The following is a 22,527-nucleotide window of genomic DNA, read 5'->3' on the forward strand; positions in this document are numbered from 1 at the left end:
CTTCCATCAGAAAAGCAAGGAGTGTGTGTCTTTTAGCAGAATACATGCAACAGGAGTTTTCTTTCTTGTGTCCAAGATTATTGGTGAGACAGCTGGGTTATTTGGAAAAATAAATCTGTGACGACATAGCATCACAGCACACTGTTTGCAAACTGAAAAAAAATACCTACGCACTTTTCATCGAAGTTAAAATTTCAGAATTCAGCATGTGTATTAGATTTATTAGTTACTAGAACTACTAATTATTAGGATGAGTATCACTATCCAAGGTATTAGTGTTTTGCTTTTCCCAGGAAGGTTCTTACTGAGTCAGTGACACATCTTGCAACTGATGATACTTTAAAATTGAGAAAGTATGGAAACTCTTTAGAGAATGCTTAACAATATTTATGATGTTCCTCCCCTACCCACCGAATGGTTTTTGTTGTTGTTATTACTAAACTGGCTGAGTTGATTGAATTTTTGACATCCCTCCTCCTTCACCTCCATATCTCACCAGCTTTATTTGTGCTTGATCAAGTCTCCCTTCCTTCTGCAAAGAGTGATGTTTCTTTCAGTGGCAAAATGTGTGAGTTCTTTTGTGTTCAAAAGATATCATCTGCAGCTTTTTTTTTTTTTTTGCGGTACCAGCCACTCCGTGGCATGTGGGATCTTCCCGGACCAGGGCACAAACCCGTGTCCCCTGCATCGGCAGGCGGACTCTCAACTACTGCGCCACCAGGGAAGCCCCACCTGCAGCTTTTTACCTTCTAATACTAAGCTTGGTATTTTACCTTCTAATACTAAGCTGTTTGGTGTATCCATTACATTTTTCTCAGGATAGTAAATTAAATGAAAGCATTTTGCTTTGAGGTCCTCTTTTATCCATATTTTTCAGAAGGAAATACAGCCTCTGAATAAAGTTTTAGAAACGTTGGAAATATTTGCAGTTCGGTAAAACATTTCAAGGCAAAAATGAAGAAATTTGAGACTCAGTGATTGTAATCTAAAATATTCTGGTTTTAGTGTCTTTGGTGTAGTGTCGTAAAGTGATTTAGCATATACCTAGGGAAAAATTTTGCCCGAAGCCTATGGTCCATGCAACTTAGTATTTTATTTATAAGATCTTATGAAAAACCCAAACGAACTTTGTGGCCAACCAATAAGTTTCTAGAAAATAAAATTCGACAAATAACTGATTTAACCTATTCTAAATTTAAAACTTTAAAATTTTGTCATCTTTTAATTGAAGGAAATGCTAAATACCAAAAGTGGAGAAGGCTGTTGAAATACTTAAATTTTAGCTTGAAAATTGTCCAACTGCTAGTTAAGTCTATTTTTAGTCACTTTCAAAGATAGTAGAATATCTTTAAATATGGAAAATATCTTGTGCTACCTGGAAAATTTTATTGAATCCATGTGGTAGAGCAAAAATATTTCAAAAAAGAGCTGATTTGCTACTGGAGAAAGAAAAAAAAAAGAGACAGTGCATCATATGAGGCAAAGAGCTGTGTCACAATTGTTAATAAATCATATCCAAAGAGTAGCTATGTTTCAGTAAAACCTACTATCCTAGGAAGTAGACCTAGCACAGACACTTTAGTACAATTATGCTAAATATAGTCATTTCAGCTTGTGGTTATACCTCCAGGTTATTATGTTAAGTGCAATAGGAAAAATAGGAAACACTTTTCTTCTGGTGCTGTAGATATTTCAAATTTTTAATTTTTCTGAAGATTGATTATGTTTAAACCTCAAGTAGACATTTAGATTTTTAAATTAAATGTATTTCTTAACATCAGAAGTCACAAGAAAAACATACGCATTGTTACTTGGAGATAAAGAACAACCATGCATATTAGTCAAGTAATTCACACAGTTGTGATATGTCTAAAGCTGGCAATAATTTATCAAGGGCTCAGGATGTTAAAAATTTTACTTGTTTAATTACCAGTGTGGGAATAGCTGTAGGGAGGGAAGTCTAGTATAAAAGAAGTTGGAAAATCTATTTTTACCAGAAAGATTATACTAGGGTAGCATGAAGTATATCATATTTGTTACAAGGAATTCGAACATTGAGTCCATCTGGAGCCTGAGTCATCTAGGGTGACAGCTGTGCAGGTGAGTTGGCTTCCCTTTGGCCTAGGGGTGTGGAAGAAAATCAGATCAAACCAGACTAATCTCTGCTTCTTGGTGTTCAGTTATTTGCATTTCACCTTTCAATTTTGTCTCATCTGCAAAGCTTTTAGTGTTTTTTTTATTTTAAGAGCCTTAATTCTACCATTGCTACCAACTTCAGCGTTTCTAAACAATCATAGGTTTAAAAAAAATCACAAGTTTTGCTATGGAGTGAATGTTCCAATATTCATATGTTGAAACCTTAACCCCCAATGTGATGGTATTTGGAGGTGGGACCTTTGGAAGGTAATTTGGGTTGTTGAAGTTGATGCCCTCATGATGGGATTAGAGCTTTTATAAGAAGAGGAAAAGATGTGAGATCTCTCTCTCTCTGCACGCATGTACCAAGGAAGGCCATGTAAGGACATAACCTGGAATAGAGCCCTCAGAACCCAGCCACGTTGGTACCCTGATATTGGACTTTCAGCCTCTAGAACTGTGAGAAATAAATTGTTGTCTAAGCCCCCCAGTCTGTGGGATTCTATTATGGCAGCCCAGACTGACTAAGATGGGCTTATTGTTCTAGGTATATTTTACTATTAAGGTTGTTCACAGTTTATATATTTTAAAAACGTGAAGTCTATCCATATACTGTACAAAGTCATTTCTTGTATCACCTGAGTTAAGAGCAGGATTCTTTAATAAGAAATACTGCTCTGAATCATAGCAAAGTAAGACAAACTGACTTCGTGTTCCTTACATGAAAGTATAAACCATCTGTGAGGGTCAGAGATGTGTCAGGAGGCTTGCAGTCCTTGCCATGCCTCAGGCTCCAAATGATGTCTTGGTCTAACCATGTGTCTGGGCTCTGTTTTACTTCTACATGGCAGATCCCAAGGAATCAGTGGCAACTCCATCTTTCCAGTTATACCACCATTTCCAGAATTGGACTTTGGAGTAAGAAACACTTTCTTCCAATAATTCTTTTGGTGTTCTCAAATACAAACATATTACACTTATCTTTTAAGATTCACTAATTCTGGTAGAATAACAAAGAGTAATGAGGAAAGGACAAAGAATTTTAAGGTTTTCCTATTTCTTTTTTAGAGTAGTGATATTTTTACCTACCTGGGATCCAGGTCATTTTACCTGGATCATTTCTGAGATAGAAAATGAGTTGTCTCTATTTTTCCTGAGTATGGACTCATCTACCTCCTTTTTCTAAGATAGCCACGCATGTCTATGATTTCTTCTTAAGTGAGGGACTGTTTCCTAGTATAAATTGAAACCAGGCCTAAAGATGCACTTAAGACTACTGATTTTAATAATGTGGCAGACCAGATGATCTGAAAACTGTAACACTACATATACCTAGAAATGTCAAATATAACATGCATTTTTTTTAAATGTTGAGCTGAGGTTACAAAAGAGAAATGCCCACATGAGAGAAATAGAAAAATAGAACAGAAAGCATAATGTGATTGCCAGAGTTAGGGATATATAGGATGGAGAATATAGGATGGATGAGAGGCAGGAAAAGGGGAGAGGAGGGCCAAAAGGGGTATATCATCCCTGGGTGGAGGTACCAGTGGGGTTCCAAAAGAAACAACTCAAAGTTAATCTAGAAGGACTCTTCTACAAACTAGATGATAAAGGATTCTCACATAAAAATCAAGCACAAAAAATTATGGTTGCCAACCTCCAAAATAGCCCCCAATAATCCCCACCTATTGGTATTCATGATGTGTGGACAAGGCCCCTCCCATATTGAGTAGGACTGACCTGGGTAACTAATGACCCATGTGGCAATGACTGGGTGTGATTCCCAAAGCTAGGCTTCTGCTGTCTTCCTTTGGATCACTCACTCTGGGGGAAGTCAGACACCATGTCTGAAGGATACACAAGCAGCCCTTTGGAGAAAGCCCAGGAACTGAGACCTCCTGCCAACAGTAGCCTAACTTCCCAGGCATGAGCCCCCTTGGAAAGCAGGTCTTCCATCCCCGGTCAAGCCTTCAGATGACTGCAGCCTTGGCTGACATCTTGACAGTAATCTTATGAGACCCTGAATTAGAACCCAACGAGCTAAGCCTCTTCTGGGTTTCAGACTTACATAAGTTGTGTGAGATAATAAGTGTTTATTAGTTTAAAATTCTAAGGTTTGTGGAAATTTGTTATGTAAAAAATAGAAAACTAATAAATAATTTAAAATATTAAAGGACTCTATGCCATAAGAAAATAGCACAATGTCGTCCAAAAAAAAAAAAAAAAACCCAGAAAAATTTGAAAGAAGTAGCAAATTGGCCATTGTGAAGTGAGAAATAAAATCAATGAAATAAAAATCCCAGCAGATGAATTAAATAGCTGAATCAATGCTGTGATTAGTCTTCTGGAGAATAACTATGAGGAAATTTCAGGGAGCAGCAGAGAGAGATAGAAAAGGAAAATGGAAGGGATAGATTTACTTGAAGGATAGATCATAAAAGCTAATGGAGTTCCAGAGAGAGAATAAAGAAAATGGAGGAGAAGCAATTTTCAAAGATATAATTGCTAAGAATTAACATAAGATTTAAGAAGCCTATTCAACCTCATGCATAATATTAGAATAAATCCAGGTCTAGGCTTATGGAAATGAATTAGAAAAAAATAAATAAAAGGGAAGATTATGGTAAAAATAGCCAGAGATTAAAATACAGTTAAAAAAGAACTGCAATCAGATTAATAGATGACTTCACAATAGCAAGAATGGAAGTAGGAAGACAGTTGAAATTATTTTCAAAGTTCTGAGAAAACATAACAGTCTAGAGCAAAGCAAAATTCTTTCAGGAATGGGGGTGAAAATAGGCACTCAGAGCATGACATCCAAAAACAAACAAAAAATGATTTCACTGCACCAGACTCCTACCAAATGAACTATGTAAATGTGAACATTTAAAGGAGACAGAATGAGCTCAACAAGGGCTGAGATACAAAAGGAAAGAGACAGCAAAGAAAATGGCAAACGTGCGGGTAATTCTAGGTATACCAGTGGATGATGAACATGTGGTATGACCAGAATGTTTATACACTACTGAGAAGTATAGAAATTGATACAATTACTTTTGAAAGCAGTTTGGCATTATCTAGTAAATTTAGATGTGCATCCTCTGTGACCAAGCGATTCCACCTGTAGGTACCTCAGGAGAAATGTACAAAGAAGCAAAACCTCAGAGTCAACTCAAAAACCGCTGATGGTAGAATGGCTATATAACGTATGTTACATATTCATATAGTGAAACATTATACAGCAGTCAACACAGCTAAACTGCAAGAACACACATTAGTTTGGATGGATGAATGTACAATGTTCAGAAAAAAATCAAGTTGCAGATTATATAGAGAATGGAGTCCATTCATCTAAAGTTTGAATCTAAACAACATTTTATTTATTTAAAAAGGACCTACATGGTGCTCCATGTATATGGTCACTATTCTAAGAATTTCACAATAAGTTATTTAGTCACATAAGCTAATAAGTAAGCACTGTAAGACGTTATTTGGTATATATGCAAATGAAGAAAATTAAACACAAATGAAAGCAAAGAAATAAAACACAAATTTCAGTGTACTGTGAACCAGGAGAGATGCCAATGAGGGGATGGAGTCAGCGGGGAAACACTGGAGGGTTCAAAACTGTTTGTGAATTTCATTTCCATAAACTGGAAGGTAAATATATGGCTATTCTTCTTCTTCTTTATACCAGGCATATATTTTATGTTCATTCTTATATATGTATAATATATTTCATAATAAAATATAAAATGATAAGTGAGAGAAGTTTGAGTTGCACCAGTAGACTAATAGATCAAAAAGTGGTCATTCATGTGAAAAAAAATTGTATTTAGATTCTCATCACAGATAATAGATAACAGTAGAGCCCAGATGGAGGAAAGATCTAAATATGAAAAATAAAACTATCAAAATTTCATGGAAATTATAGGAAACATATTTATGATATTAGAATAGGGAAGATTACTTTTAGTGAAATTTTAAAGCACAAACCGTAAAGGAAATGATTGATATATTAAAATTAGGTTTTTTTTTATTCTGAAAGACACCATAGAAAATGGCAAGACTAGATTAGGAGAGCATATTTGTCACTTAGACAAATGATTGAGGATTAGTATGGAGAATACGGGATTAATTTAAACCTGTAAATTAATAAGAAAAAGGCAATGGATTTAGTAGAGAAAAAGAGCAGGGTATGTGAACAGCTAGTCAAAAACGAGAGTAAGATACTTGTGTGGCCCCTAAAAAAAGTCTCAATAATTAGGGAAATGCAAGTTAGAATATCAAGGAATTATTATTTCAGACCTGTTACCCTGGCAAACATTAAAAAAAACTGATGATCTTTTTTCATCAGATCTGGAATATGAGAAATGCACACGTTTCTGGGTGGAAATGGGTAAACCACCTTTGAAAACAACTACTTAAGTTGACTGACTACATCCCCTATAACTGTGAAATTTCATTTCAAGGTACCTTGCCTTGGAAATACTCTGGCATATGTTTGCAAAGAGAAATGTACAAAGACATCCATTGTAGCACACTTTATAGATATTGTTACTGTCCTGCTTGAGAAGGGATATACCAGCTACAGACTATTCGTACAATAAATATTTGACTCCAGGTATTCATTTAATTGAATACCCTAACCAGTTGAATGAATTGATTCTGTATGTAACAATAGAGATAAATCTGAAAAATATGTTTTGAGTCAAGATTGCAAATTCAAAAGAAATATGAATATTATTTATGTAAAATTTTCTAAGACACAAAATAGTGTATATTTTAAATGGAACATGTATGTTTGAGATAAGGATACAAAAACATGCATGAAGACTCACTATATTCAGGATGTTAATTCTTCCTAACTTGATCTATAGAGTTAATGTAATCTCAATCAAAATCCCAGCAAATTATTTTGTGAATATAGAAAAACTAATTCTGAAGTGTATATTGAGAGGCAAAAGACCCAGAATATCCAACACAATATTGAAGGAGAACAAAGTTGGAGGACTGACATTACCCAACTTCAAGACTTATTATAAAGCTACAGTAATCAAGACAGTGTGGTATTGGTGAAAAAACAGAGAAATATATCATTGGAAGAGCATAGAGAGCCAGAAATCTACCCATGTAAATATAGTCAACTAATCTTTGACAAAGGAGTAAAGGCAATTCAATGGGAAAAAGATGGTCTTTTCCCAAAATGGTGCTGGAACTAGACATCCATGTGAAAAAAAAAAAAGTATCTAGACACAGACTTTATATCCTTCGCAAAAGTGAACTCAGAGTGGATTGTAGACCTAAATCTAAAATGCAAAACTATAAAATTCCTAAGATAACATAGGAGAAAATCTAGATGACTTTGGTTATAGTGATGACTTTTTAGATACTACACCAAAGACCATCATTTAAAGAAATAATTGATAAATTATACTTGACTAAAATTGAAAACTTCTCTGTGGACGACATTTTTAAGGGATGGAGAAGACAGTTCACAGACTGGGAGAAGACCTATCTGATGAAGGAGTTATCCAACATATACAAGGAACACTGTAAGCTCAACAGTGAGAAAATCAACAGATTTAAAAACAGGCAAAAAATCTGAGCAGACGTCTCACCACAGCAGATATATCGATGTCAAATGAGTATATGAAAAGATGCCCAGTCAACCAAGATGTCCTTCAGTAGGAGATTAATAAACTGTGGTATATCCAGACAATGGATATACTATTCAGTGCTGGATTAACATCCAGACAATGAATACTATTCAGTGCTGGAAAGAAACGTACTATTAAGCCATTGAAAAGACTTGGAGTAAACTTAAATACATATTAGTAAGTGGAAGAAACCAACATGAAAAGCCTGCATACTGTATGATTCTAATTATATAACATTCTGGAAAACACTCTGGGGACAGTAAAAGGATCAATATTTGCCAGGGATTGGGGGCAGGGACGGACAGAAAAGCAGAGCCTAGAGGTTTTTTAGTGTAGTGAAACTATTCTGTATGACACGCTAATGGTGGAAGCCTGTCATTATACATTTATTAAAACCCACAGAATGTAAAACACCAACAGTGAACGCTAATGTAAACTGTGGAAAAAGTAACAATGGATTGTTGAGTTTGCAAGGAGAGCCTGCACATGCATACCTGGTCTCTTAGTTTCCTCTTTTTGTGGAGAGAGTTAGCTGAAGGAGGCCTGAGATGTGCTCAGCTCTTCCTTGCTGTAGTTCACAATGGTCAGCTTCTGTATAGAAATTTCCAGCACAGGTTATAACTTAGTCTGTTTATGTCTGAGTTTCACACTCTGAAAGATTACCTGCCTACAGATACAGGCTATTTTTTTCCAGTATCAACTTCATCCGTAAAAAGGTTGATATTTTGATCTACTAGCTGCCCTACACTTCAGTCTTAGTTCTTAATTGCTTCAAAGCCTGAGCTAAGAAATAAAGTATTATTTATTGGACTCTCCTCAAATTCCCCAAAGCACCCACATCCCCAGTCCTCTAGACGCTGGATGTGTAACATTGCTCAGGTCTTTTCTGTCCCCTGCAAAACATCTCTGCTTTGGTTTATTAGTTGCCTGGAATTAAAGTAGAAGCTCAGCTGTTCTCTCTTCCCCATGTCAGAGCCACCAGCAAATCATTCTCCACGCTAATGCCTGCTAAGTATTTCTTGAAGTGGAAATTTTATATCTTGGTGTTTCTCCACAGCTTTTTATATTTACTTCAAAATCCTGGTTGGTCCCACTTAGCTCTCCGTGACCTGATAACCCTCTCCTCTCTAGTCCCGTATCTGATGACTCCATCAGATGCATTCTTACCATATCCCAAGATAGTCTTCTTGTCAAACTCTCACGGTATTCCAGAAAACAACAGGAAAATATATTCTTCTGTCTTCACATGAGTCTTTTCTCCTTGCCTCAAAAGACCTTGTACCCTTCTTTATCTACCCAGCAACAAATCATCCTTTAAAACTAAAAAGTGTATATGTATAACTGCATTGCTTTGCTTTACACCTGAATCTAATATAACATTCTTAATCAACTATACTCTAATACAAAATAAAAAGTTAAAAAAAAATGAAAACTAAAAACTTAGTTTAAACATCACCATGCCAGGAAGTCTTCCCATCTGATACGGAATTTTCCTGTGTTCTCTTAATATACTGTACAATCTTAACCTTTGTTCATCTATTCATTCACTCACTCTGTCATCCATCCGTCCTTCTATCCCTCCTCCCATCCTTCCATCCCTCCTTCATCCTTCCATCCATCTGTATATCTATTCACTCACTTCACAATGATAGTGTACCCACCATATACCATGGTCTGAGGATGTGAATACAGGAGGTAAGGGATAGGTGTCATTTTTGCCTCCATCATGTTAAAATCTGTATCCTAAGCTTATCCCATGGAACTGTAATGAAAGAATTTCCTGACTGCCTTATCCACTAGTCTGTAAACTCTTTTATGGCAGTGAAAGCATGTTTGGCTTTAAATCCACTACATCTACCATGTATATGACACAGAGATGTTATTAATAAGTGCTTATTGGATAGCTTACTGTCTAAATTAATCAACTTCTATAAATTTCTTCTAAACTCTGTAATATCAGAAATTATAGCTTATTTAAATACTTCTGGGTGAATACTTTTGGTTTGGGTCTATCTTGCAACCTTGAATCCCAACTATGTGGGGATATCTGAAACAAAGAGGAGATGTTAAGTTCGTTGTAGCTGTGGAAGAACAAAGTTTATTCACCTAGTGAACTAGAAGGTTTAACCTGACCTTGACTCTGGTTCCTAACGCCAGCACCTGGGATTCACTTGTTCCTGCTGATCTTCCAAGCCCTGTTCTTGAGACTCCCATTTGTTCAGTGAGCTCTGAAGAGCTTTTCCATAATTTCCATCTGCACCTTCACTTATTTTTATAATCAAAGATATCTAAAGTTATTTGCCATTACTAAAGCCATGAACCCCAACTTATATGCTTACATAAAGAAGTTCAGCAGATTAGCAAATACTATCAAATATTCTTTATAATGTTGAGTGTGAAGCACACTTAATAAAGTTTATTGTGTGAAATCTTTAAAGAAATGGAAAAATCTGCGAAATGATACTTGTCTATTATTTCAAGGTAATTTGCCAGTGAACCTTCCAACTCCACCAGAAACTTCAGTTCCAGTAACCTTACCTCCACACAACTGTACCGACAATGAATTTGTTTGCAGGTCTGATGGTCAATGTGTTGAAAATATCCAGAAATGTGATTTTAGATATGACTGCCCTGACAAATCAGATGAGTCATCCTGTGGTACGTGAATTCCTAAATTTTGCATTAAATATAGCCATAAAACTGATAAGAAAATACTAGTGTTATCTCAAGTAGCGTGGCATAATGTCCTAGTTAGAAAATTTCAACCTGACTTAAAGCAGTTTCTTAACATAAAGACTATTTGTATAGAAAATGATAGAAGAATCAGCATACATTCTTGTATCACGTCCAACAAGAGGTGTCTTTAAATTAATATTTAAATTCAAAATACTTGTTTTCATGGACTTAGCTTGATTCCAGAGCTATCGTTTATCATTTTTATTCATTTTATTCTATTTTATTGTCTCTGTTTGTCACAATCACTAAATAGAAATGTTTAGGGAAGAAGCATAATACCCTCAAATTAGATGAATCTGCTCAAATTTTGCCATTGTCAAAATGCACACATAAAATGAATACTATGTCAAATGTGCAGAGTTAATAAGAAAACCAATCCTAATACATGTGGACACTTCAACGGCTAGGTACTGTTGAAAGATGGTTTTCATTTATTGACACTTGCCAATCTATGGCTTCTCCTAAATGGATCAAGGCAAATTATTTAATTCAGAAGTGAACTTCTCAGTCAAAGATACAAACTCAGAGGAGAAAAATTAATCTGTGTCTGAATGGGCAAAACACAGGATCAGAAGGAATAAACACTTGTGATTTTTTCCCCTTCCTTGCTCTTTATTAAGTTGTATGTGAGTTTACCATAATATTGATCAAGTGTCTTGATAATACTGATGGTTTAGAACATACAGATAATAGAGCCTATAGTGAAATTCTAATTTATCTTATGTCAGCCTCGTCAAGGAATTCTAAAACTTAAAAAATACAAATACACAATAAACTAATCCAGGCCAAAAAACCTCATAAAATCAAAGCTAATTCACTCTGTGAATAAGATGAGACAGTCATTAACTCGAGTTGGTCAGAAAGATGTACTGTGCATCACGGATGTAAGATAATATAATGGACGATGCTGTGGTATTCAGACTCCCTCATGGGAAGACACTAAAATCCTCTTCTGATCACACATAAGTCGACTTTGTAAAAGTTTACACAAAATCTAATTAATTACACCTAGTGAGCATCTTTAGTAAATACTGACTTTCTTCTTAGTTCAACTTTGAAATTTTAGTAATGCCATCTATGATTGGATGGGAAGTTTTGATAAGTTCTGTAAATGTTCTTAATGAATGTCTACTATTAAATTATTAAAATCATGGGGATATTTATTTATTTTGATTAAACATGAATTATTACCATTTAGTTCTGAACAAATTGTGTCTTGCCTTTGCCATCTCTTTGTAAAATGAACTATTGTGATAAATCTTATCATCTACAGTCATATTTTGTAATTTTTTCATTGTGATAAGAATACAATATAAGATCTACCCTCTTAATAAATTTTGAAGTGTACAATACAGTATTGTTGACTGTAGGTACGATGTTGTACAGCAGATCTTAGCTTGCCTGAAACTCTATGTCCTCTAATTTTTAAAAAATCCACAATTTTTAAAATCTTGTTTAATAATATGAACAGGAGTCTATTGAATTCTAAATCTCTTCACAAAATAAGTATAATTATATGATCAATATTAACATCAGAGATTAAATAACACACCTGAATGTCATGACCAAAATCACTTTTTTTGATGGAGTTTTCCTTCTCAAATTTTATGTTAAATCGTGAATTTTATGTTAAATTGTGAATCCAAGTACCGCAATCCATAGTAGTGGTAGCCTACGCTGTCACCGTTTATGCCATTTAAAACCTGGAGTACACACCAGGCTTTCCATTGTATACACAAGACCTCATTGAGTTGAATCTTTTCTTTTATTCAAGAAGTAGAGGATTTAAGACAGACACATGAACACATTGGAGAGAGAAGGAGAGAAAAAGAAACATTTGTTTTCACACACAACTTATATATTTAAAAAATCACTGGACTTTTAATTTTGTTTGATATTAGAATACAGTCATTACAAGAATATTGAAAACTTTCAAGGAAAGAGGTTCAGTCTAAAAGCTGTTGTAAATCTTATAGCTTTGAATTTAAGGAATTTGGAATTTGGGATTTAGCTTTGTGATAATACTGTGAAAAAAGAACAGACTTATCAGAACTTGGAGGTCATATAAGCAATGTAAGTGTTGTGTCAGAACAGAGTGGCATTTCTTAAATTGCTGCTTTCAGAGCGAATTAAAATGTCACTTCTTTATGAAAGCAGAATCTTCAGTATGTGCATTTATTTCCGTATTTCAGTTAATATAGATATTTGAATATAATACACCTAGATTTCTTTAAAACTTTTCTAGTGATTATGTAAACAATTCACCTAATTCTTTCAGTTATACTTAAACGTTAGATTATAATTTAAAGAAACCCCAAGAGTAAGAAAGTGCTGATGCAGATGGAAATCACCACTTATTAACACATTTATTGTGATTAACTCATCTTATCTCTGTCCCATCCTGTTCAAGCTATGGAAGTTTGCAGCTTTGAAAAAGGAAGCCTGTGTAAATGGTACCAGCCAATCTCAGAAAAATTAATTCAAGATTCAAACACATTCAGGTGGGGACTTGGTAATGGAACCAGTATTCATCATGGGGAGGAAAATCACAGGCCGTCGGTGGATCATACAACGTAAGTGAACACGCATGTGGAACATGTCTGTTAGGGACTATTTATTAAGCAGTTCCCAAATTCCTGCCACACCAGCTTACCCTAAGTTAATGCTTTTGTAAAGCTGAAGGTTTAAGTGAGAGCATAAGTGGGCTAAGTGTACTCTTTCTTACAAAATTAAAAAAAAAATTTTAATTAAAAAATAGTAAATGCTCTTATAAAAGTCATAGAAACCAGAGAAAAGCATGAGTAAATAAAGAAAAATCATTTGTAATGTCACCACTCATTGAAAAGCACTGTTAATATGTTGTTTTAGAATTATCTATTCATTCCTTCCCCTCCAAATTTCTTTTCTCCTTTTCTTCCTTTTTCAGCTGCTCCTCCAACACCTTGCCCCTTTCCCTCTTCTTCCAGTCTTTGCTCTTTATCATCATTTATTTTGGTCTTTTCTTTCGAGGTTTAATAACTCATACCTTTCCCCTGTTTTGTTGTCCACAAATATATTGAGTGCTCACTTCCTACAAGATCCCATTCTTCCTCTTTCCTTTTATTGATTTCAAGGAAATGTTACTGAAGAAAACAAAGGAATCCCCATTTATATTACAGAGAATCTTTTCCAAACCTTTATGCCTTCACACTTCTCCTCAGTTAAAGCTTCATGACCCCCAGTTCCTAGGTTGCTGCTTCAAAGAAAACTAAAGGTATATCCACTGTCCAGTCCATCATTGCCCTGGCCAATTTGACCTTGTACTCAAGGGGACCACAGTATCTTAAGTGTACAATGATTTTTCTTTCACTGGGCTGACTTTTTCACCCTGGTTTTCTGAGCTCCCTTTTGTTCTATTAAAATGGTTCCAGTTTTACCATCATTTTATTTAAACGTCTGCAGCCAGGATGCCCAAAGTAATAGAGTAGTAGATATTCATACTGCTTTGTTTTGATCACATTTGACAGTTGGCAAGTAATTTTTGAAATTTCAGGATACAAAATTTCCTTGGGCTGCTTCTGACGTAAAAAGCACAGGGTAATTTCAGAAAGTTTCTGTGGCTCATGCAAATAAGCCATACTTCATTAATAAACTATATTTCTGTAAGGAAAAAGGCAGGCTAGAATCTCACTTCTATGTGGTAAAAGTATAAACAGAAACATGGCAGCATATAAGCAAAGGAATATAATCGGCTTTTAACTTGTCTCTGACCCTCACCCTCTGCCTCCAATAGACTGCAAATTCCTTGAGGAATTTCAAGGACTGTGATTCCCATTTATTGCATTATTTCTAAGGCTCATTATGTATTAAGTCCCAGTAATTATTTGTTGAGTGAGTTAGTTGATGATTAGGATCAATATATTTTTGCTTTAGAATTAAAGGCTACAAGGCATAAAATTAAATATATTTTAAATAGGAATACTTAATAATCAGATAATGATTAATGGATGTGCTCTACATGACAAAATCCTGGAGAAGGGGGCAGTTCCTAAGCTTCTATCTTTTCTAGTTTTCCTCTCCCCTTCTCTCTAGGTCCTTTCTTCAGCCAAGGAAGGTCTGACGTTTTTTACTTTGTGAAACAGTTCTTACATATCATTTATTCTACTCTATGGCTTATAGTAGAACTCCAAGCTCAGTTTGTCCAAATTATGGGTTGTTGTTTTTTTTTTATATTTAAAGGGGAGATTTTCCATTTAGAAAATGCTTTTCTCTCTCAGGTATCTGGCTCTAGAGATTTAAAGCCAGGTTTTTAGACTACTGTGTCTGAAACAGTTTTCAAGACCAGTTTTGAAAATCAAAAAGCTCAACACCAGGTCTTTCTTTCTCTTTACTTTCTATGATTCTGCTTCACCCCAAGTAAAGATCGCTTCTGGCTTGCGTTGGTAAGGAATATTCATAAGCAAGTGCAAAAGAAAAAAAAATCACATTACTATATTTCAAAATATTATCTCACTTCATACACCTAATGAGGCAATAAAACATCTAGAAGAGTCATGGCGGGGTAGGAATATGTAGGGAAGTTTTCATGGTGCAGATGAGTCTTCAGTAAGGTCTCAGCTTTTACCATTTCATTTCCATGATGAAAAACAAGTAAAGTCATAGTCTAAGCCACGATCTATTGTTTTGTGTTCACACCTTAATGGACTATTCTTTGTACCTGAGGATCTAAAGTGCACTCTGGGTCTAAATTAAGGGTTGCATCTTTATTTTTTACTTGTTTGTTTGTGGGAGAGTAACACCATTCCATACAGCTGGTGCATTCAGCATTTGTATATGAATTAGAAATAGTCATCTCTTCTTCTAGGGCTTCTTCTGTGTGGCCATGGTCTTAACACGGGGCATGGTGAGTGGATTCTCCCTTCATCCTGCTCAGCAGGGACCAACTAAGGGCACCTGGCATGATTTTTTTCCCTAGAATTCGAATCTAAATATTTATTTAGAAATAAATATTGTTCTCAACTACAACCAGAGAAAAAAATAAAGTAAAATCCCTTCAATGTAAATATCATCAGTTGCAATTTGCATGTTCTTTTGAGATTGGAGTTGGATGAAATTTCTGTTTCCTCTAACTTATGCAGTGAGAGGGAATATTTAATAGAAAATTTCTTTTCTTGGTATTTTGGGAAAAGCACCCTAATCTAGTTAAACAACAACAACAACACACGCACACACACCACAGAAGAAAAATGAGTTTATATCCATTCATGCTCCAGGAACTACTAGGAAACTTGGCAAAAACAGTCTCACTCAGCTGAGAATTGTTTAAAAAAATTATTTGCTTGTCATTGAATCAAGGTATTTGGATTACCTAGCATCTGAGCTTTGTAGCTAATTCAAATTTAAATATGTTTAGAACATTGAAGATTTGGAAGTGTTGTGTAATGATTCCTCACGGTTTGTAATTTCATAAGATCTCAGAATCCTGTACTCTGACCTCCATAATCAGTTCAATAAGCCAAGGCAGTTTTGTTTTGTTTTGTTTTGTTTGCGGTACGCGGGCCTCTCACTGTTGTGGCCTCTCCCGTTGCGGGGCACGGGCTCCGGACGCGCAGGCTCAGCGGCCATTGCTCACGGGCCTAGCCGCTCCGCGGCATGTGGGATCCTCCCGTACCGGACCGGGGCACGAACCCGTGTCCCCTGCATCGGCAGGCGAACTCTCAACCACTGCGCCACCAGGGAAGCCCCAAGGCAGTTTTACATTAGTACGCAAATTGGTAAATTAGCTTGTAGCTAAATACCATAAATTTTATGATCATTTTTTACTCATAGGAAAGCCTTTTTTTCACCCAACTTCCTTTTCACAGCTGGAAGCCAAGGAGAGCAACATTTTGAGCCCTTGGCCCTCAAATCCATTTTATTTGACTGCAGTAAATGCCCATCTATTGGTTAAATAAGGTTTAATATTAAGATCTTTCAGGAGTCTTAAATCATTCCCTCAAGCAAGATTAAGCTCTTCCTATTTATTGTTCGTATGGAAGTATACCTAGTAGAGTACGTATGCATATTCTGGGTCTGTAGTTTCTAACTGTGCTCACAGAAGCTTTAGGGAAGTTTCTTAAAGTGTGGATCAAGTACCTCCGAAAATGTTTGTGGTTTATTGATATTTAAATATGTAAGCATTTAAAAGCAGATTCTGACACTTGAACCAGAATCTTGGGAATAGAGCTGGGGCTCTGTATTTTTAGTGTAACTCCTAGGTGGTTCTAGAACCTCATTCTTAGGGGCCCTCCATAACAGAAAGTGGGGAGGGTATTGCTAATAGACAGAGGGTGGCTTTCTTATCAACTAATTCCAGTTTTGATCAGAACAGACTCATTTTCCTCTAAATCCAGTGACTAATTAAAAAAAAACAGTACAAAATATTTCAGGAAAAAACAATAAACAATATTCTAAGATGATTTTTCTTAAAAATAAAATTTGTGTGTTATAAAGTAACATATAATTGAGAAATCATTTGGGAGAAAACTCCACCCTGTGTTAATCTAAAAGGCATGTGGGCTTCTCTGGTGGCGCAGTGGTTGAGAACCCGCCTGCCAGTGCAGGGGACACGGATTCAAGCCCTGGTCTGGGAAGATCCCACATGCGGCGGAGCAACTAGGCCCGTGCGCCACAACTACTGAGCCTGCGCTCTAGAGCCTGCGAGCCACAACTACTGAGCCCGTGTGCCACAACTACTGAAGCCAACGCGCCTAGGGCCCGTGCTCCGCAACAAGAGAAGCCACCGCAACGAGAAGCCCGTGCACCGCAACGAAGAGTAGGCCCTGCTCGCCACAACTAGGGAAAGCCTGCGCGCAGCAATGAAGACCCAACACAGCCAAAAATAAATAGATAAATACATTAAAAATAAATAAATAAAAGATATGTAACTCAAGACACCCTCTATGCTGCCTCTTTGATTGTAAAACACCCAGCCATTTCTTTCAAATCTTTTTGCCTATGTGTTCTCTTCTCTACCTCTAAAAAATGATCTCAGTCTTTCTTTTGGATCAAAACCAAGCATACCAATTTTATTATCATCTGGAAAAAACAGATACTTTTAAATATTTTGCATTTTTAGGTTTGCTTACAGATTTTTGAGAAACTATTTGAACATGAGCCATCTCATTCAAAATGCAGACTAGATAGAACACAATTTTGTGCTGCTTGCTTATGAAGTAGAAGTACTTTTTCTTAGATTTTTCTTTTCATTTCACAACACTGATCATTGTCTTTCAGGTGGAAATGAGTTATAGTCCCCACTGCTGCACATGCACCTACATTCCTATCTACATTATGCATTTGTACAGGCTTGACATCATTATAAACTAAAAGCCACATAAATAATGCAAGTTGTTTCTGTGACATAACTGTGCATATCATAATGTATCTAAGTGCTAGATATAAATGTGGATAAAGCTTCAGTAAAACTGAAAATATTTTAATGTTTTCTGCTCTGCAACAGTAACAATTTTCAAAGCTTTAGTCTCAGACATTAAATGCCAGAATTACTGCTTTCTCAGAGCCTTCTCTGGTAAGCCAACTTTTAATAGGCCAATTTAGATGCCTTAACACTCTCCCAATATAATTTCTAAAAGATCCAGTTTTATAATGGTTAAATACCAGGCTTTAGAAACAGTTTTGCTAAAATAAAAATAAAAATACAAACAGGCAAAATAAAAATTAACCGTAGTAATTTTCTCTTAAGTGTTTTAATACTGGTGGGAAATAGCGTTTCCGGCAGTGTTTTCACAGGACTGAATATAAAGCATAATTGCACCTCTAAAACACAGGAAAAATTGCTTTTATTTTAGACTGACCTTGAGTTAAGCACCTATTCTTTATTTTTGCATACATATCAGTAATTTGTTTTAAATCACTTTAATTTTATTTCAGTGTATTTTAGCTTGATAATAATTTTAAAAATTAACTACAATGACTTGAAGACATGGAATTTAAGAGAAATCTATGCTGAAAATACTTGTAAACCGTACCTAAAATAATATATATACAGAGGTTAGGTAATATATATTTGCTGTACATGGTAAGGTTTTAAGAATACATTCATAATACAGTGTATGATATATGTTATGTTACCAAAGATCACTGTTTAATAATAAAATAATAACTTTTATATCATGGTTACAATTGCATTCAGAAATTAAAAATTCTTTTTCATTATATAATTTTTTTTTTTTTTTTTTTTGCGGTACGCAGGCCTCTCACTGTTGTGGCCTCTCCCGTTGCAGAGCACAGGCTCCGGACGCGCAGGCTCAGCAGCCATGGCTCACGGGCCCAGCCGCTCCGCGTCATATGGTATCTTCCCGGACCGGGGCACGAACCCGTGTCCCCTGCATCTGCAGGCGGACTCCCAACCACTGCGCTACCAGGGAAGCCCTCATTATATAATTTTTGAATGTGCCTTCCCTTTAACCACGTTAAGATGAAGTAAATTTATTTGCATTCCAACTCCTGCACAAAATTGTTATAGTTATACAAAATGTGGAGGAAAAAATATGTTTTCTCAACTAAGTAAAGATAAATTAGATTTAATTCTTATATTAAGACAAGGACTTGAAAGTATGAACATACTATATCACATATGAACCATTTATGTATATATATATGATATATATATGTGATATATATATATCACATATGAACCAACATCAATATGATCTAATGACATTTGTATATGCAGATACACCAAATACTCAGATCCTTATGGTCTGGTGGAGAAGTAGCCTTGACTAGGCGCACAATTAATTCTTACATTAGTCATGTATTTCCTGAGCATCTGGTCTGTGAGAATAGTAAGCTTAATCAGACATGAAACCAGCATACACATGAATAGATGTGTAATGCCCAGCAGAAAGAGAGGCCCACGGTGGACGCTCAGGTCTGTGGGTCTATCTTGGTTGTGTCTCTGTATTGAATAATACCTGAAAAGACTCTCCAACTGAATTTTAGTGGCTAATATAAATGAACTAAAATAATACTATGGGTAAAGACCATTTACTTATTATTCTAAGAATTTGACATTTTTATTGTTACAAAGATACTTTTTTTCCACAAATGAAGAAATGTATTTTTACTGTAGGAAAATATTTAAATATAGATAAGAAAGGGAAGTAATGTTAACAACTATAATCTTGCCACTATGATAAAAGCGCTATGCATATATACATATATATTTAGCAAAAAAAGGTTCTATCAACCACATTTTTAATATGCTTTTAATTTTATTTACAATCTATAAGCAATTATTTACCAATACTTTTTTTTTTAATGGGGCAGTAGTTTTCCATTAACAGGATGTACCATAATTCACTAATTTAATTCCTCACTCTTTGATTTCTGAGTTCCTTTTGATTATACACAGATTTAATCAATCTGCACTGAACACTGTACGGCTTTACACACATTGTAGATTATATCCTGAGAGAACAGAGTAGAATTTTTATATTTGTTGTTATTTATACGTTAAAACATTTGATTTATATTTTGTGTTACTTTGCAAAATGTACCATTTTTGAAAGCAGTGCATGATGGTGTCTATTTTTCTGTATGCTTGCCAAATACTTGAATGTTTAATTTTTTTTGTATTTTCCCATTTAATAGGTTAAAGTAGCAGCTAATTGTATTTTTTCATTTCTTTAATACAAAGAGAGGGTAACCTCTTTTTTTTCTTTGTACCTTGTCCAAGTTTATTTCTGTGGGTGTGTTTCCTGTTTGTGCTCTTTCCTTGGTTTTCAGTTTGCAGTGCTTGTTTTTTTCTTACTGATTTATAAGATCTTTTAAAACAATGAGGTGATTTTTTTATCTGTTACGAATGTTGTAGAGATTTTCCCCAATTTTTTATTGTGCTTTTGTTACTGTTTATCATATTTTTGACATCTTAAAATTCTTAGGATGTACATAGTTATGTCTCCCAACTGTGTGAAGGGGTTTTGTTGACATGAACTAGAGAGAAACAGTATTTCTATAAAGTAAAGACCTTGTATGTCTTTCCTGGACCACAAGCTCAGGAGGGCAGAGGTAATGCCATTTTGCTTATCATTGATGATGAGTGATTGCCTCTTTAGGGTACCAGAGAAGAATTTTCTGCTATGTTGTAACACATTCCACCCACAATACACTATGAATTACTATCAAGCATAAGGGGAAGAGGATGGTTCTCTAAAAGGGAATAGAAAAATTCTCAAAAATAAAGGAAAAAATGCAAACAAGTTATCACTCTAGAGAAAGTAACAGTAACTTGCTTCTGATGTCGGCATCATATCTTTGATGGCAGTGGAAAGCAGTGTGAAAAAGTATTATGTGCAGAATATGTCTAGAAAATAACATTATAAATCCCCCAAGCAACGTCATTATATTAAGGTTTAAGGGCACTGAGTATTGATATCAAAATTAACTCAAATGAGAACCGTGACCAGAAGTTGATGGTGGTAGTGGAGAGCATATTTTGCTGTGATCAAGATGCCAGGAAGGAAATAGTATCATTTAAACTTCAGAATGTTTGTTAAGAAAACTGTATTTGCAAGTGGAGGATACAAGTGGTTGAGATGTAATGAGAGAACGTTTTTCTGTTTAGAGTTGTAATTTATTTCAGTAATATTCTTCATGGCTATTGTTACTTTCCAAATACTTAACATTAATTCCATCAATTGAGTTTTCTGCGTATATCCATCTGGGTTTATTTTCCTTTTTCTACTAGGTTGTAAGTCTCATTAGAATCCAGTCATCTTAGTATTTTCCCTTTTCCTAAATACAAGCAATAAGTAAAGTGCTTTTGTGCTTGCTTTGACAGCACATATACTAAAAAAAAAGTAAAGTGTTTTGAAGATGCTTCTTTTGAGTTTATAAAATGGCTTCCTGTTTAGCTAAATTCATCTCTTACTGTAATCTGTATTTGAACTTCTTAGGTAATTTTATTCTAAAGGAAACATTTCTTCACCTGAGCCTGCTTGATTTAGTTCTACTTTCAATTTGACATTTTGAACTTTATTGTAAACATAATTAACTTAGTTTAATGTTTTCAATCACAAAGGATTACCATAAAAGTGGATTTTTAAATTTCTGTCTATTTAAAAGAAATTTACTGGATTGAATTTAAACTTTAAGTTTTGAGATATTAAAATAAATGGGACAAGAGTTACCAAGGTCTACATAAGGCTTTAGAATTAAAAAATTTATTTTTTTATTGTCTCTATTGTCTCCTACATTTGTTGTGTGTTCATTCAATAGACACAGAGATACAAGTAAGGGAAGGCAGTGCATTTTCTTTATGGTGTGAAGGTTTTTGCTTAAATGTGATGCCTGTGTGTGCATATTGAAAAAGATATTTATTTGCAAGGTGCTATGACTTTAAGGTAGCCACTCAAATATCTCTGACATTAAGAACATCAATTGTTCCTGAGAGTTTATACGATACTTAAATTCTACCGTAAACTATGAGCAAAGGTAGTTTTTATTTAGTAATCCTATCTGGCACAGACTTCCTCCAAAGAATTATTTACATTGAGGTTACAAAGTCTATCTTTTAGAAATTGCAGACATAATGAAATTCAAGACATAGTTCCTTAATCTCATGGTTTGAGTAAAACTCAGTAAATTTGCCGTTTGGAACTAATTTTCTTCAAGTTCTTCGTAACATTACTATCCAAGAAGTGTAGTTTTGCCTGAGTTATCAGGTGGAGCAGATCAACTAAAAATAGTTTATTAAAAATAGTTTACAAAAATGTTTGTTTTATTTTTGTTCTGTACTAATGGCCAAATAACCAAAAGATGAAAGGTTGAGATATGACATAAGAATATATAATAACTATTATCTTTTCATGCCCAAATAAATGAATATCTCTTCATAGATTGACTCCACAGTGCTTATTTTAAAAGTATCTACAAAAATACTTTAAATATATTTATTAAAAAACATGCATAGTTTTATACATAATAGGTACTAATGCCAATATGCTCA

At 34.9% G+C, this 22,527-nt stretch overlaps 1 protein-coding gene across 1 annotated transcript in view; it reads left to right on the forward strand.

The window, feature by feature from the left end:
* Positions 1–22,527, forward strand: part of MALRD1 (MAM and LDL receptor class A domain containing 1) — a 598,156-nt gene that overhangs the window by 201,141 nt on the left and 374,488 nt on the right. The window contains exons 21-22 of the mRNA XM_065871795.1: positions 10,281–10,457; positions 12,946–13,108. Of these exons, the coding sequence (XP_065727867.1) occupies positions 10,281–10,457; positions 12,946–13,108 (340 nt within the window). The remainder of the gene's footprint in view (positions 1–10,280; positions 10,458–12,945; positions 13,109–22,527) is intronic.

Source organism: Phocoena phocoena, chromosome 2 (assembly GCF_963924675.1).
Source record: "Phocoena phocoena chromosome 2, mPhoPho1.1, whole genome shotgun sequence".
In the NCBI taxonomy this organism is placed as follows: domain Eukaryota; kingdom Metazoa; phylum Chordata; class Mammalia; order Artiodactyla; family Phocoenidae; genus Phocoena; species Phocoena phocoena.